General features: G+C 41.1%; 1 protein-coding gene across 4 annotated transcripts in view; it reads right to left on the bottom strand.

Moving 5' to 3' along the window:
- Window positions 1–16,952, bottom strand: part of LOC105465555 (tRNA methyltransferase 11 homolog) — a 106,926-nt gene that overhangs the window by 36,295 nt on the left and 53,679 nt on the right. Inside the window, exon 13 of one of the 4 annotated variants that reach the window (XM_011714029.3) lies at window positions 2,518–2,892. The exons of 2 other annotated variants lie outside the window; for them this stretch is intronic. In XM_011714029.3, the coding sequence (XP_011712331.1) occupies window positions 2,866–2,892 (27 nt within the window). In that variant the 3' untranslated portion in view covers window positions 2,518–2,865. Of the gene's footprint in view, window positions 1–2,517; window positions 2,893–5,360; window positions 15,543–16,952 lie in introns of those variants that run through there. One more of the 4 variants, XM_011714026.2, reaches the window with a different exon arrangement.

The raw sequence follows: 16,952 nt of genomic DNA, 5'->3' as shown, positions 1-16,952 counted from the left end.
ATAAATACTAAAGGGAAAAAATGTCAATTCCCTTATGATCAGATGTTGCACCCCACAAAACCTCTCCTGCCCTTCCCAATCTCACCCAGTACCTCATCCAGAAAACAGTGTATTGAAAGTGGTATAGTCTTGTTTTCTGTGTATTTTTTTTTAAGTGCCAGAATTTGGGACTCAGAATAAATAAGGCTTCTTAACAATTTAACAAAAATTAGTTTAACCAAGAACTGTGTACAACTTTTCAACATAAGACATGTATCTTTTATTCATCCAATGTTCATGGTGGTTGCTGGCTGGCATATGCCAGGCACGCAGTAAATGGCGAAGGAGAAGCAGGCAGGGAGTGTTAGAGAAAACCAGGCGGGCCACAAGCAAGGGCTAGCCTTTCCTCTCATCCTCATTAGTAATGGGTTTTTAAAAGGTCATCAAGGCCAGGCACAGTGGCTCATGCCTGTAATTGTAGCACTTTGGGAGGCAGAAGCAAGGGGATCAGTTCAGCCCAGGAGTTCAACATCAGCCTGGACAACATGGAGAAACCCTGTCTCTACAAAACATATAAAAATTAGATGAGTGAAGTGGCATGTGCCTACAGTCCCAGCTTCTCAGGAGGCTGAGGCGGGAGGACTGCTTAAACCCAGGAGGTTGTGGCTGCAGTGAGCCAAGATTGCACCACTGCACTACCACCTGGGCTATAGAGCCAGACCCTTTCTCAAAAAACAACAAAAATGTTCGTCAGCATATGGTGACTCAAAAAGGTTGGTTGCTCTTGGTAAGCATCTTCAAGGAAAGATGGGAAAGAGAAGTGTTGGGAGTTCTGAGCTGTTTTCTTTTGGGGGGCACCCTGTGTCTTAGAAGACAGCACAGTGGGCCCCAAGGTGAAATTCTGAAATAGGCAACAGTGCTTGAGTCACAAACCATTTTTTATTTTCGACAGGTTCCTTGAGGTTGATCAGTAAAATATCCTTTATGTATATCACCGGATTTTAAAATCATGACACTTCAACAGCTCATTTATCTTGGAGTGGAGAAGCAGCTCCCTGAAACTATGTTTGTATTTTGCCTTGGAGATAAGGACAAACATGAGCTGGCAACCCACAATCTTTATTTTCATCAGCTTGCTCTTCTGCAGGCCAACACCGTCAGCACTGTGTGAAGAGCGAAATCAATAAAAATCATCTCCCTCCGTGCAGGAGGCCAACATGAGACTGTTTCTTGGCTCTGGAGCAAGGATCTGTCAGTCAGGGTCAGGGAGGTTTCTGTTGTATTTATCTGGGAAATCTCTTACCACAGTGTAACTGGGCACCTAAGGGGACCTAAGGGGACTCTATAGATGCGGAAATGGAAGCTTTGCGGTGGCAATGCCTTAATTCAGGCAGCCTCAGCTATGTAACTCACCCAACTCAGAAGAGAGCATTCACTGAGACCTAGAACCAAGGCAGAAACAGACCCTGGAGCAAAGGCAAAGCCACAAACTCCCTCTCCACAGGCACCCTTTGTCAAGGAACTCAAGCGCTTCAGCCAAGGACACCATTCTGAAAGAAATTCAAACTTCCCAAAGAGCCTTGGCATTACCAAAGGGGAGAGAAGGTCACAGGGAGTGGGCTTCTCCAGGATCAAGTGCAGATTCTGCAGCAGGGCGTACGAGTCCTTTAGGATCTGGCTCTCCTGACCTGCCCAGCTTCATTTCTCCTCTTCGGCTAACACATTTAGCTCCTGGCACACTAACTAATTGAACTGTTACCCAAATATGCTCTTCCAGTGCTATTCCCTCTGCCTGGAATACCCCTTCCCGCCCTCGCCCCTTGACATGATCAAGCAACTTACACTTCTTTAGGGTTTTACTTAGATGTCATCTTCTCTCAGACTTCTTCCTTGACCCAGTCCTCTCTCACACGTGTTTTTAAATGTAGGTTTTATTATTATTCAGGTATGGTGAGATCAATAGATCAGAAGATAATTGTCACTGAAAAGACAGTTTGTCCCTTGAAGCTCCCAAGGGAAGAGGATACACCACGCCATGCAAGGCCATGTGGGGAAGCACCAGGGTCGTTCAGGAGGTAGAGGGGAGGGGAAAATGTGGACAAGAGCCTTTGTTGTGGTTTCCAGAGAAAGGAACAGGTGAGGCAGGATAAGCAGGCATAGGATTAGCCAGTTTGAATAATTTCAGCAGGCTCTGGAGTATAGCGGTTGTTCCTAAGTTACCTGATACCTGGCCCGAAAGTGATTAGGTCTGAGAAATAGTGACCCAAAGCGTAAAAGCTGTATAAAAGAGGAAACAGAGTGAGTGGACTCCGGACTGGTTAGTTTGTATATAAGACACACTTGAAGGAAGGTGAAACCTTTATCTCTAGGAATTGACTGGTTCTGTTCTCTCCAGGATCAGCAAAGTCCCAGATGTCAAAATATCAGAAACACATGGTTAATATACTATGACTGTTAGAAGTGGCTAGGTGCTCCTCTTAGACTCACCCTGGGCTTGCCCTGTGGGAAAACGGATCACACTATTTTAATTGACTACTTACCTCTTTGTTTCATACCACCGCCATCCTCCAGACCATGAGCTCATTGAGGACAGGACTATATCTTATTCCTTGATGAGAGGCAAAAAAGCACATAGAGATGAACTTGATAGACTTCAAGGTCTAGCCCTAGGTTCCAATGCATCAGGTGACATCCCCTGCCATAGAAGCAAGTCTTCTGGGCCATTTACCCCAGCAGAAATGGGTCAGGTCTTCCCCAGAAACCTGATTCTTCACATAGCACCATCCTGCCCTTCTCATTTCCTTAGGAATCCACTTAGGATCAGGAAAGATCTTCTCTTTGGGTTCAGAAAGCCAGACTGGAGGCAAAAACATGGTTCTTCCGTTTTCAGGTTCTTGATCTGTTTCTCCAAAACTAAGAAAGAAAACAAGCTAACAAATGCAAGATCAAAAACTAAATCTTTGTTCATTTATTTTGGTCCAAAAGATAAGACTGTAGATTTAAATGTCATAAGACCTCATGACTTTCCTGGCAGCATTTCTGTGTGAAGCTTTTAACCAGTCAGTTGAATCCAAATTAGTAGGAGCTTCAGAAAAGGCTTTCGGCTGGTCCACAGCTGGAAAGACATTGTCATGAGCTCTGCCAAATGCATAAGGATATATAAAGAGGGGGACAGAGGGAAATTGGGATTTTTTTTTGGGGGGGGCCAGGCCTTTTTTAATAAATTAAAAAACAAATGAAACCTCAGATTTAATTAAAATTTTCCCCATATTCTGGCCGACTCTGTAATTTTATGATGCTGCCCGAAAGCTATTATGTAGTTACTTAATAAGAGAGAGGAAGGGGAAGTATTTTTAATTTTAAAGGATGAGAGGAGAGGAAAACCCTTTGGGTTATTCTTTTTCTGTGTCCAGAGCCCAAACAGTGGTGGCCTGTGTATTTCTTTAGCAGGTTTTTCTTAGAGACAACTAACAACAGCTTACAGTTTCTTTATGTCCTCACTCTGCAATGTAACTCACTAATTTATACAGCAAAGGTAGCAGGTCCACCCATCCAGTTCAGGCAGAAGCACATCACCCAAAGCCAGTGATGTTCTCAGCAGCTTCAGGTGGCACAACGGAGAAATTTCATCTCATTAATTCTAGTATAAATTTCTTGTAATAAACTTAGAATTGCCTGATTCAGTCTCAAGAGTATCGGGTCATGTCAATGCTCTTTGCCACATATATATATCATGCTGGGGGGAAAATGGCACAGAAGGAATCTTAGAGCTGTACAATGTATCTTGACTCAGTGGGTTTTTTTTGTTTGTTTTTGTTTTGTTTTGTTTTGTTTTGTCCCATACAGGGATCTTCCGCTTCTTGTGTAAGTAATCATTGCCTGACTTTGCTCTTGGATACTCAAAAGCCTGCTATGCAGTTCTTCATGCTTGTACCATAGGCTCCTCTTGTTCAGGATGTCCAAACCTAAACTCATCCTTTTCCCATTATCATCTATTTCAGTTTGCACCCACCCAGTGCCCTAGTTGGAATCTCAGATATCATCCCTGACTCCTCATCTGGTTCTCAACTACCAGGACCTACCTGCTCACTCACCTTCTAAATATTTCTCCATTCAATCCCTACCACCACCGCTGTCTAACCTGGATGACCACATCAATCTTCTGATCAGCATTCCAGATTGTATTCATATCTCCCTCCATTCCAAGCCACTATAATCACAGTGATGGCCTGACCAAGTCTGATAATATGGTGTCCCCAGCAAAAATCCAGGGTAGGGGGAGTGGGTAGCATGCCCAAGGTAATCAAACAGAAATGCAAACCCCTTCCTGCCTTACTCTCTGACTTTACATTGTCGATCCTCAGTGCACACTTCAGTGACCATGAACTGCATGCGGTTTCCCCACATACCATGCTCTCTATTCCTTTGCTCTGTCCTCTACCTCTCTATTCCTTTGCTATGTCCTCCTGGATCTTTCCCCCGCTTAACCTGGCTAACTACTACCTACCCTTCAAAACTCATTTCAGGGATGGTGCTGTAGGGGTGTCCCTGTGTAATTATTCATTAAACTGCACTTATGCTTTATGCACTCTTTGCTGTAAATAATGTATCTCACAATAAAGTTATTAAACCCGATATAAAAACTTCAAAAGGCAATTCAGGAAACACCTCCTCTTGGAACCACCTCCCACATCCCCAGACCCAGGGCAGGCTGGATTCCTTGCCTGCATGTTCCCACAGGGCCCCCCTATATCTCACTGCACTTGATGCCTTGCTAGGATTATTTATCTCTACAACTACTGAAGGTTCCAAGCTTCTTCAGGGTAGGGATTATCATTTCTTATCTTTGACCCTGTAGTGCCTAGCATACCAATGTGGACAAAATATCTGTTGAATGAATGAATAGATGAGTATTGTGTCTTCCATCTGCCTCTGTGGTCTATTCCCACTGTTGGTTCAGATTCTCACATGGACTATTTATTTACCTCCTGACCTGTGTCAAGCACATCCTGCATTCCATTGCCAAAATCACTTTTTTTGTTTTTGAGACCACATCTCACTCTGTTGCCCACACTGGAGTACAGTGGCACAATCATAGTTTACTGTAACCTCGAACTCCTGGGATCAAGTGATCTTCCCACCTCAACCTCCTGTGTAGCTAGCACTGCAGGCATGTGCCACCACACCTGGCCAATTTTATTTTTGTAATTACAGGGCCTCACTATGTTGCCCAGGCTGGTCTCATAATCCTGGCCCCAAGTGATCCTCCTGCCTCAGCCTCTCAAAGCTCTGAGGATACAGGTGTGAGCCACTGCAACCAACACCCCAAATCACCTTTCTGAAATCAGTCCCTATTCTCAAATCTTTAGTCCCATGACAACTTTCTATTGTCTTTTTTTTTTTTTTTTTTTTTTTTTTGAGATGAAATCTTGCTCTGTTGTCCAGGCTGGAGTGCAGTGGTGCAATCTCGGCTCACTGCAACCTCCGCCTCCCAGATTCAAGCGATTCTCCTGCCTCAGCCTCCCCAGTAACTGGGACTACAGGTGTGTGCCACCACACCCAGCTAATTTTTGTATTTTTAGCAGAGACGGTGTTTCACTATGTTGGCCAGGCTAGTCTCAAACTCCTGACCTCAAGTGATGTGCCTACCTCCACCTCCCAAAGTGCTGGGATTACAGGCATGATGAGCCACCATGTCCAGTCTGTCTATAATTATTAATACAATTTCTTTAGACTGACATTCAAGGTCTTTAGCAACATGACCCCAGCCTACTTTCTTCAAAGTCCTCTCCCACCATCATACACATGAACCCTTCCCTCTAGTCTAGTTAGTACCTATCATCTTCTGAACTTGACTCACGCGTTCTCACATCTGAACTTTCCTCACACTATTCACACACAACTCCAATCTGAAATGTTCTTCTTTCCTCTCTCCACTTAACTGAATTTTTAAAAAGTGTGTAATGTTCTGGCTTAAGCACCACACCTTCTGTGAAATCTTTATTAAATATTCTACTCTGAAGAAAATTCTCATCCTTCCAAACTCCATTGAGGCTTCTCCTGGGTACTTAATTCATTCTGCCTTGTGTTAACTATCTTTTTATGTGTAGGTCTCATCACCCCAACCAGACTGTAAATTCCTTTGTCATTATTTAAATCCATGCATGAAACTCCCACAGACATCAACCAATCACCAATAGACAAGCCTTAGAACATGTATTACAGGAAAAATAGAGTAACACATACAACTAGTACAGAGGAACAACAATTGACATTAAAATAGAAAAAAAAATTAACACTCTTGGAATCTATAGAAAAATGTAAAGAGAAAGAAAATTGAAGATAATAGGTCAACTAGAATATTTATTTGCCTGCTTCAACATCAATAATAAAGCATACTAGGTAAAGTGATCCTTTTCAACTGATTGTTACAACTCTCTCGGGTGCTGGTTTTGGAAAATCTTCTCGGCCTGAGACTCAAACTATTTATCACCAATTGTCTGAGTTAAAACCATCAATTAAAAGATTTACGCATCCCACAAAGGACAGAAGACTGCCCTGTTGAGAGGTAACTTTTGAGCAATGTGCTGAGCCTTTCTGTGAAGGTTTGGCAAAGGGTTGCCAGAGAAAATACAGAACAAATGTAGAGCAAATTTCCAAAGCTCGCAAATTCCAGATGCCTGTGGATGGTAGGAAGTATGGAAAGTCTGTCAAATGTCTTGACTGTAGCCCATGACTGAGTGGCTTTAGCAATAAAAGGTGTATCGTTGTCATATGAAATGATCCAGAAAGCCAAACACATGACAAAGATTAGTTTCAAGGGCCAAAGTGGTGTGGCTGGAGTCAAATGATTGCACTGGAACAGCAACCCTGTAACCTGAGAAAGTGTCAATAGCATTGATGAACAACCAGTAGCTCTAAAGAGGGGTGGTGGAAGGTCTGAGGTAATCAATCTGCCAGGAGCAGTGGAGACAACACCCCATGCAGTGTGTTCTTCCTTACCAAGAGGCAACAAGGTCAACTTTTGGCAGGAGTCACAAGTCTAGCACCAAATGGTAGCCTTTGCATCAGAAACATCGAGTACTTTACTTATACCCTGTCTATAACAGTGGATGTGTTGCCATGTCCAGCACAATAAGGGATCCAGGCAGCAATGATGGCAATTGAGGTGGTGCTAGCTAACCGAGTGATTCTAGCTGGTCTCTTCAGAGAATGAGACTTTACAATGGATGTCAATATGAATGACCCCAACAGTTCTATTAGCCACCACAATTTGTTTCCGCTGTTTGAAGTCCCTAAAGAAGGATGTCTTCAATTTGCAAATCTGTAGTTTTCCAAGTGGCAGATCAAACCATAGGTCTTTAGCAACAACCTAACAGTCAGTAAAAACATTACAAGGCTCCTCAAGGAAGGTATTGGTCAGAGCTTTGAGAATGGCCTTGAATTCTACTTAATGACCAGATCAACTACATCCATTTTCAGTTCTGCTACCTGGCACTGAGGTTGAACAGCCATAGCAGTCCATTGAAATGGCACTGATTTTCAGCTAGCCAATCTGCCAGTGAAAGAAGCAACAGGCATTTCGAGGAATCTCCTAAATGCCACCTAAATATGTTTTTAAATCCCCTACATGTAACCTTTATGAAATGAGGGTGCTAAGCCAGGGGCTTTGTTTCAGGCAATGGAATAGGCAATAAAGTTTTCCCCAAAGGATTAGCTGCCACTTTTTCATGTAAATCCAAGATGCCATTGGGGCTAGGTCTGTTGCATTAATGATTATTGCATATAATGATTTTCTATGACAAGCAAGGCCAGTTGGACCCTTTCCACTTTAGTAGTCATGAGGTCTGTTTGATCTACTCCAAAAAGGGAACGGCAGACTGGATGGCTCAAGTGTTCAGTTTTGATAGAAGCCCAGTAGTGAAACAGGAGAGTTGCCTGACTCCTTCATGGAACTTGCGACAGGGGTGTGGCTCAAACCCCTTATGGGAAGGGGAGCACGCAGACAGGCAGATGCAGGAGCTGGGGCGAGCGCTTTTGGGCTACAGCCCCACAGTAGCGTCTAGGCGTGTTACAATTAATGGTCTTTTAGCAGTTGCCGTCTGTGGACAGCTAAGTGTTAAACCAGCTCAGTGGAGAGTCAGGGTGACAGTCTTTTACACCCTGCCCTCTTGATACCCGGGTCCTTGTCCAGCATGCAAGAAGAATCAGGTCACACACAAACTTGAAGGATGGTGAATGTGGGGCTTTAATTGAGTGGTGGAGGTGGCTGTCAGTGGGGTGGATGGGGAGCTGTAAAGGGGGTGGAGTGGGAGGATGATCTTCCCCTGGAGTTCAGCCATCCTGCAACCAATCTTCTCACCAACCGTCTCCAGCCAAACTCCTCTTGACGTTCAGATGCTTCTCTTCTTCTCTGCCACTCTTCTGCTTGTGGAGTCTGGAGTTTAGGGTTTATATGGGTACAGGATAAGGGGGAATGGCAGGCCAAAAGGCAACATTTGGGCACAAAAACAGGAATGCCTGTTCCCAATTAGGGCCGTGGGTTTCCGGGCTTAAGGGTGGGGCCTTTGTCAGGGCACTGCCCTCTTCTACCCAGAATTTCCCTGCCCTCGGTCCACATCAGTAGTAGCTAATACTTAGTTGTTTTTCAGAAGGCATGTACCTTGCCAGCCATGTCAAGGAGTCCAGGCATCCAAAACTCCAAGGGCATCTCTGGATGAAGGGTGTCTCCTTTTACCAGGGTCTCCAATCAGCAAAGTAATCAGTTACGGGATATTCTGTAGCTCAAAGGTATCATTAGGTTTGTGTAGCCTCAAAGATACCAGTACCTATCTAAACAGGGCTCTTTCTTGTTGGGCTCTAGCACTTATGGGGCAGAAAAGGTCAAGCATAGAACATGTCATTTTCTGCTATATATTCAGATGCAAAAAGAACAACAGTGCATTGAATTGGTTCAACACGCTATACCCACAAAGTCATGTTAACTTTCCTTTCCTATTATGAACTTTGCCCAAACCCTATCAGTTGAAACTGAGTGGACCCTTCCCCCGCAGGACTGTGTAAGATGGTGAACTGGGCACCTGTGTTCAACACAGCCATAAAAGTTTGCATCCCTTTCTCCTATAAAGTCCCCCAGCATATTCAGATGGGTACTTGTGGTGGTTGGTCCTCCTTTGAGATAAGAAGTCCTGGGCCCCATCCCTAACCATCTTTCTCCTTAAAGCAGCTGATGTCAGGTTAAAGGTAGAGGGAGAAACGAGGGAACATGGGGTTGGGGTAGGAGGTTCCATGCCAGTATGCAAGGCTTTACATCTACTTTTAGTATTGAGTAGTATAGCAGCTGCTTGGAGCTCAAATAAATGAAATTCCAATGATTTTGGTCCCCAAAACAAAGCAAAATCTGACAATGTTTTGGCACTGGGGACCCTTTGACTCAGCAACCATGGACACATGGCCTTCAGACTGAAGCCACTGGGTTTGTGTCCTTTACCTGACTCTAGCTTGACTTACATTGACATTTTTCTTTTTTTAGGAGTTCATCTTAATTAACAGCATCTTCACCATTACCAAGAAATATCTCTTAAGTTCTGGCCTAGCTTTAACATAAAAGGTAGAGCACTTTTCCAAGGTTGGGGGGCCAACTGCAAGAATTTATCTAGAATTCTCTGGGTCAGTTTCTCATTCTTCAGTAGGTCACCTTCATCAGCATAGTAAACTCAATTCAGGGCAGTAAAAGACCAAATACTAGTTAATGCCTCTCTATCCTTTCTAACAGGAGTTTGTCTCAGGGATATATCCCTGAGATGCCAATGCTCTCTGAAAGCAACCAAGACCCACTGGAAACAAAAATCCTTTATTTTCTCTGAATGGATGTTAAGTCTGGCATGACAGACTGCCAGGAGGAGCTGAGCCATAAAATAGGCCACTTGTTGCCCTTGTTCCTTAACAACCATGATGTGCCCTGCCACCATATGTCCCAAGCAAAACAACCAAAGTTCTAATGATTCACCTATTGTCTAAGGAGGTACACCCTTCAGCCCACCCAGGATATATCTTAGTACTAATTTTTACAGTGGGGTGGACTTGAAGCTAACTGGCAAACTGGTGAGGAAACACCTCTCCCCATGCCCAGAAAAGGGTTAGCAAAAAACAAGGAACCATTTGGGTAGCTATCACTGGACCTACTTTCTGATACTTGGCCTGCAACCACTGTCCCATTTGCTCCTCATTAACAGGCAATGAAGTTGAGGACCATGTATCATCAGGTTGATCATGAAATTTGGTCAACATGCTTGCTAACAATTACTAAGGACTTCCTATGAATCCTATTAATGAGCCCCAAAGCCCTCCTCCTCTTCCAGAAAGCTATGTGTCTGTCCGCATCCCATCCTCATGATCAAAATCCATCAAGAACTGTGAAGGGTCTGAGATTTTGCTCTATTGCAAGCGCCTGCCATATTCATCGACACTGGTAAAAGACATACCCGTAGGTCACATACAGAGAACTTTATTACTTATGGTACAGTAAGCAGGGCATGATAATCCTTTTTTTTTTTTTTTTTTTTTTTTTGAGATGGAGTCTCGCTCTGTCACCCAGGCTAGAGTGCAGTGGTGTAATCTCAGCTCACTGCAATCTCCACCTCCCAGGTTCAAGCAATTTTCACTTCTCAGCCTCCGGAGTAGCTGGGATTACAGGCGTGTACCACACCACGCCTGGGTAATTTTTGTATTTTTAGTAGAGATGGGGTTTTGCCATGTTGGCCAGGCTGATCTCGAACTCCTGACCTCAGGTGATCCATCTGCCTCGGCCTCCCAAAGTGCTGGGATTACAGGCATGAACCACGGTGCCTGCCCTGATAATCAGCATTTTAAAAATCAGTTATTCCTTATACCCAAGTCCCAGAAGAGTGACCAGATTAGGCCCAGATGGGTGCCTGCACTTACAGTAGGTTTTATTACAAAGAAGAAATCTTAAGCTTACGGAACTCAATCTTTTATAATGGGCAGTAAGCATGTCTTTACTCTGAAGGGAAGACACTATCTTCCGAGGTTGTACACAAACTTAAACCTCTGCTCTGGAAGTTAAAAGGGAGGGCGAGACAGGGGAGAGAAAGACACTGTATCTTCCAAGATTGTTCACTATACAAATATCCTCAAAAAGACAGTACAGGATACAAGAAGTCTGTGCCTTCCTTAGAAAGACATATAGAAATGCAAGAGATCTATGGAGAATTGCTTCTCAATTGGTATAAATTGTAGAAAAATGGAAAAATGCAAAGGCCATTTTGCTCTTTGTGCAGAATTCACTCCAACTTGTGGTGAGATACTCCAAGATTTATACACAAACATTAAGGGACTCTTAAAGATTTTTAAAACTCACCAATAACAACTCTGCCCATCTTGACCCACTTCCCCAACTTACAACACATTACTTTGGCAGTCCATCAAAGCACAACTCCAATATCATAAGTACCATTTACATTTTCAATTTTAATTTTCTCCTCAGCCTTTTCCTTTTCTTTTAATTTGACTAACTTCACACATAAGCCCAGCTAATCTTTACTGCTGCACATTAGCCAAAATGGAGTTCTTCCGATAAATCCTCAGGAGAGAGCCAGGGAAGCTTGATTAACGGAGAGATTTTTAAAGTCATAGAGGTCAAAACAGGTTCCTTTTTAGGCAATTCATTTTGGCATGACTGCAACATGATTATCTTAGTAAGAACTTTCAAATTTTAAAACAAAAATATACTAATCACATCCTAATATCACAAGAAATAGGGCTAACAGTTACATAAGGGAAGCTGACTTATCTTAACATTCATCTGCTAAGCCCTATATTGTTCCATGACCCAGGCTTAAGAGACTGCCATTACAATTAAACCTCCATCCCCCAAAGAGCCCTGTCTACAACGGCTTATAAAGGAAGGGATAAGAGCCAAATTCCAGGTTGGCCTCAGTTATGTCTAAATGTCAACTTGCTTATCCCACACAGTGAAACATATGAACATTGTAAGGCAGATCTCTTTTAAGGGAAAAGGGTCACATTCCCTAGTTTTTCACCCCAAAGGATAGACAGGAATGTGCTGGTCTCTATGATTCTGTGACCAGATAGAATCACAGTATGTTTACCATTCCATTATAATTCTTTACACTCTAGATGTTATGCTCTCAAACCACTCTGTTTTAGAGAAGATCTCAGTGTTTTAGTAAAGTACAAACACCATCAGTCTGCTGTTATTGTCTCCATGTGTATGTTCTGGATTAAGGCACTTTTTTTTGTTTGGATTACAAACCACATTACTTGATAAATATCTGAGAAAAATGGGAGTGGGTGAGTTGGAAATCAAAGTAGATTTCACTTATTCTATGAATACAATCCTTCTAAGAACAAAGATTCTTGCAAGTGTTTAGTTTTCTAAATAACTTGATAATGGAACAGAACCATAACCCAGCAAAAAGAGCCAAGGTTCTTATTTTGGTATAATTTATTCTCTTTTGGTCAAGCAGGTCAACAATAAGGTCATCAATTGCCTTGGCAACACTTACCTCCATTTCCACCACTGCAATGCATTAATGAGTTTATTTATGCCTTGCTTTATCTACGAAGCATTTTTTTCCTATTAGAACTATTAACATGAGCTTAGTTCCACTGTGCTTTTTCAAGGGAGATTTATTACAATGGGATGGAAAATAAGATCATTTCCCAAAAAAGTCACCTTCAGTTTTCAACAGAGAAACATTATGTTTTATTCCATATCTCTTTGGATAAGGAATATTTGATAATATTTCCAGCATAAGATGTCAGCAGTTCTTCTAACACCAAACGACTAAGAACTTTTATTCAAGAACCAGAGTTGCTTATATTGGCATCTATGTAACACAACCTCAACATCTAATTTCCCAGTGTTGAAAAAAAGTCAAATCCCTGCTTCTTTAATTTACGAGTATAAAACATATTACCTTAAAAGCTATTTCCATGTCTCAAACTTTTAAAGCACAATTCTAACCCAATAAAATAAACACACCCACTACAATGCCTCCTGTGATGTTAACACATACTCTACTTTCCCCTACGAAACTTGAAATAAGGTTATTGTTGTTTTATTTTGTTTAATTGCCAGTCTTCTTAAATATGTAGGGAATCTCAATATTTGAGTGAGTTTTCTCAACAAGGAAATAGTGGCAATACTGACTTACCTCCCAGAGCTTAAACAGTTTGAAAATATTTTATTGCTCAATCCTTGTATTTAAAGAGTTAGTCATAAGGAAGTCAGTGGCAAGCTGGCCCAAAGCTGGGTCACCCTGGGCAGGAAGTGGCTTTAAAACGTTTAAAATCTGCTGGCCACTTCGGCTAAACACAAAGACCACCTACTCCACTATTCCCTCCCAGCTATCACAGCAAAAAGGACTCACCAGAATAGACAGGAAGAAGGCACTTCCGAGGAAACACCACCAAGGTAACCGTCTGGATTTTATGGATATTTAATATACGCCAGGAACAAAATTACAGATTTTGTCATATTATAAACATTAAAATAGGCCAGTCCACAGACCACCTGGAATTCCTTCACAGATTATACCGTAAATCCAGACTACAGGACCATCTGAAATGCAGGCAATTTGCTAGGTGATATTGTTGCTGTAAGCACATGAGGAATACAGTGGTAACATAGAAAACCAGAGCAATCCTGGAAATGATCTGCTGTAACTTACGCTGAAAGTAATAAGATCCTAACGCCAAAAAATAAAACTCTCTTGCTAAGAGGGCTTGAGACCTATGCTCTAAAACCAAAATTAGTTTGGAAGTAATCAGGTTTCTTTTTTATTTATGAGTACCAACTAAACAAATTATACTCTGAGCCTAGTGACATTTCAGGAATGGGAAAGTGAACTTCCTGATTAAATACGAAAATAAGCCTCATAATAGGAATTATAGTTTAGAAGACCTCAATTAGTAATAATAACAAAGAATTTCAAATATTTTTTAAAGTGCTGGATAATTTTTAAGGATAATGTGACTAAAATTAATATTGCAACTTCCCAGAACTATTTGGACTAATTTTTGTGACCACCCAAAAAAGGGGCTAAGCTAAAATCTCATATTCCAAATTGAGTCAGTGACGAAGTTTCAAACTCACCCCCCATGTAACCTTGAAACATTTTAAATAAGATGGTTTATAACAAAAATACTGAAAATAAATCATCCTTGAATACTTTTAGATTTCCCCCTAGTGTACCACAAATCACATCCAGAAACCCAAACAAAAGAATCAGTGAAATGTTTGAGATCTGCTGCTGAAATCCCGAGCTGCAAGACAAGAAAAGGAGAGAGACCAAAGCAGATAGCCTGATGTCTCTTTACTTGGGCAGCACTGAGCTTTCAGAGGTCCTAAGCCGCGCACATTAATACTCTGAGTCCATAAAAGTCAGCAGTAACACTAAAATAATAATAATAATAAATAATATAGGCTCTGGTTAGAGAGAGAAGATCCGTTTACTGCCACCCTGCTGAGGTACATTTGACCACCAAAGGCAAGAAAGCTATTAGCATCCTGAATTAATGGGTATAGTGGTTTTCAAGCAAGATATTTTCATGATGGACACAATGTGGACTCAGCAAAGTTTCTCCTTCAAGAAAAATATAGCTTCTATTTCAAAGGGCACTGATTAGGCTTAATACTATTAGGGAACCATCAAGCATTTGTGTTGTTGTTACTGCTTTTAACTATCAGTTACTTTCTAAACCAAAAATTGTGGGTAGTCAACTTGACCAACAGTCACTGGTTAGGAATGCAGGAGCAAATCCAAGGTACAAAAGAGCTTCGAATGTAGACAGGCCTTAAGGAGTTTGGAATCTTTTTAGGTTGTCAGGTCTTAGCCTTTCTTATCATCACTATTAGCACTGTTATTACTTCCTTGTCTGGAATTTCTAAATAAAAATTTATTTCCCTCATCACATCCCCCCTGAAGACAACTAGATATGACACAATTTTAGAAATTCTCAATATGGTTTATTATTGGCAATGTAAATCAATGACCATCAAAAACCAAATAAACATATCTACCAAATGAATACATTCTTAATTACTATTAATTGCTTATAATATATCCAGCAGATGTTTTAAAAGTCAACAATATTAACTCCCTTTGTAGATTAATTGTAAAAAAATAACTGTTTTGAGTCCATCTCCATCAGTACTTGGAAGTACAAATATACATTAAATAAGATTATAAAGACTGTAATACATACAACAAAAAAGTCTATAAAACAAAGATAACTTTAAAAGCATTGCCCAATTTACTTTGTAGCTTTTCTATATAAAATATTTTAAAACAGTACATATTTTCTGGATCATACATGAAAGTTCACATCCAGATGTCTTTCTAAATCAAATTCTTACTCTCTCTTTATTGTCAAAATCTTAATTTTCATTCCTGGGTGGATTTTTCTTCCTTGGCAATTCTTTTTGTTACCCCACTAAAATATTTCTCACGGAAGGAATTATGACCTTGGTATGGCAGAAAATGATCACTTAGTAGATGTGAATACTGGTCCCGATTCTGTTTGGTTGGAAAATACAAAATGTAAAAATTATTTCTTTAGTTAGCTTATACCAAAGCAGTTGTTTACCTTAAGCAAAATCTCACCCTCTAGTGCATATTTATTTTCCTTCACTACTTGAATTAGAAATATGCCATCACTTTACATCCTTATCATGCTTGGATATCCAAAGTGTTTTCATTTACCTCATGAAAGCCTCACAAAAGTCCTCCGAACAGAGGACAAATTTCTTTTCTTTCTTTCTTTCTTTTACCTCAGGGCAAAGAGAATGGTTCCAGGTAACAGAGTCAAGGCTATAACTTTCTTCTGATTCCAAGTTCAGCACATGCTGGAGTCATCTGTGCCTATGGATAAAAATTACTAAACAGCCTGGTGCGGTGGCTCACGCCTGTAATCCCAGCACTTTGGGACGCCGAGGTGGGCGGATCACGAGGTCAGGAGATCGAGACCATCTTGGCTAAGACGGTGAAACCCCGTCTCTACCGAAAACACAAAAAACTAGCCGGGCGAAGTGGCGGCGCCTGTAGTCCCAGCTATTCGGGAGGCTGAGGCAGGAGAATGCCGTGAACCCGGGAGGCGGAGCTTGCAGTGAGCGGAGATAGCGCCACTGCACTCCAGCCTGGGCGACAGAGCGAGACTCCGTCTCAAAAAAAAAAAAAAAAAAAAAAAAAATTACTAAACAAGGAAGCTTCTACTCAAGAAAAAGTTGGGAACCAACAAAATAATACATTTGTGTGAGGTCATACAGAAACACAAAATTGTCTGGGGGTATTTCCATATTCAGTTAATGAAATAAACAATTCGTGGAAACTTTAAGTGAACATAGTAGATGAAGATACAGGCTAAACAAGAGATTTCCACACTTGTAGACTTCACAGACAAGTAAGGACTACTGCTCAGACTGACATCTAATGGTAATATCAACCTGGGTGAAAATGTCAAACATATTTTGGCTTAGAAAATTGAGGTTCCTGGCAGGAAACACTGGAACACTGGCTTCTCATCCAACTGTGAAAAATATCTAATTAGACATAAAATCTCATTTCCCATGTACTTCTATAAATTCATATTCAATTACACCTAGATTAATGTGATTTTGAAGACAAGTGTGGAGACTTAAATGGAAAACATGATTTTTTATCCTGATTTCAGTATCAAAATGGTAGCTAAAAATACAAAAATATATCTGGAATATAACAATCCTCAAAATATTTTTTCATATTTGCAAAAATATTTTTGCCTGTATAAAATGAGTACCTTCATTTTTCCATCATACCTAGCATTAATAAAAATCCAGGTTTAGCCAAAATAATGTTGGCACATTTGTTCATTCAGAAACTATTTTTGCCATATGTATTTTTAAAATCACACCAAAAACTCAATTATTACAACTTAAACATGCCCAGATT

The sequence above is a fragment of the Macaca nemestrina genome, chromosome 5 (assembly GCF_043159975.1).
Source record: "Macaca nemestrina isolate mMacNem1 chromosome 5, mMacNem.hap1, whole genome shotgun sequence".
Taxonomy (NCBI): Eukaryota; Metazoa; Chordata; class Mammalia; order Primates; family Cercopithecidae; genus Macaca; species Macaca nemestrina.
The sequence above is the reverse complement of the archived record's forward strand: the minus strand, read 5'-3'. Positions and strand labels throughout refer to the sequence as shown.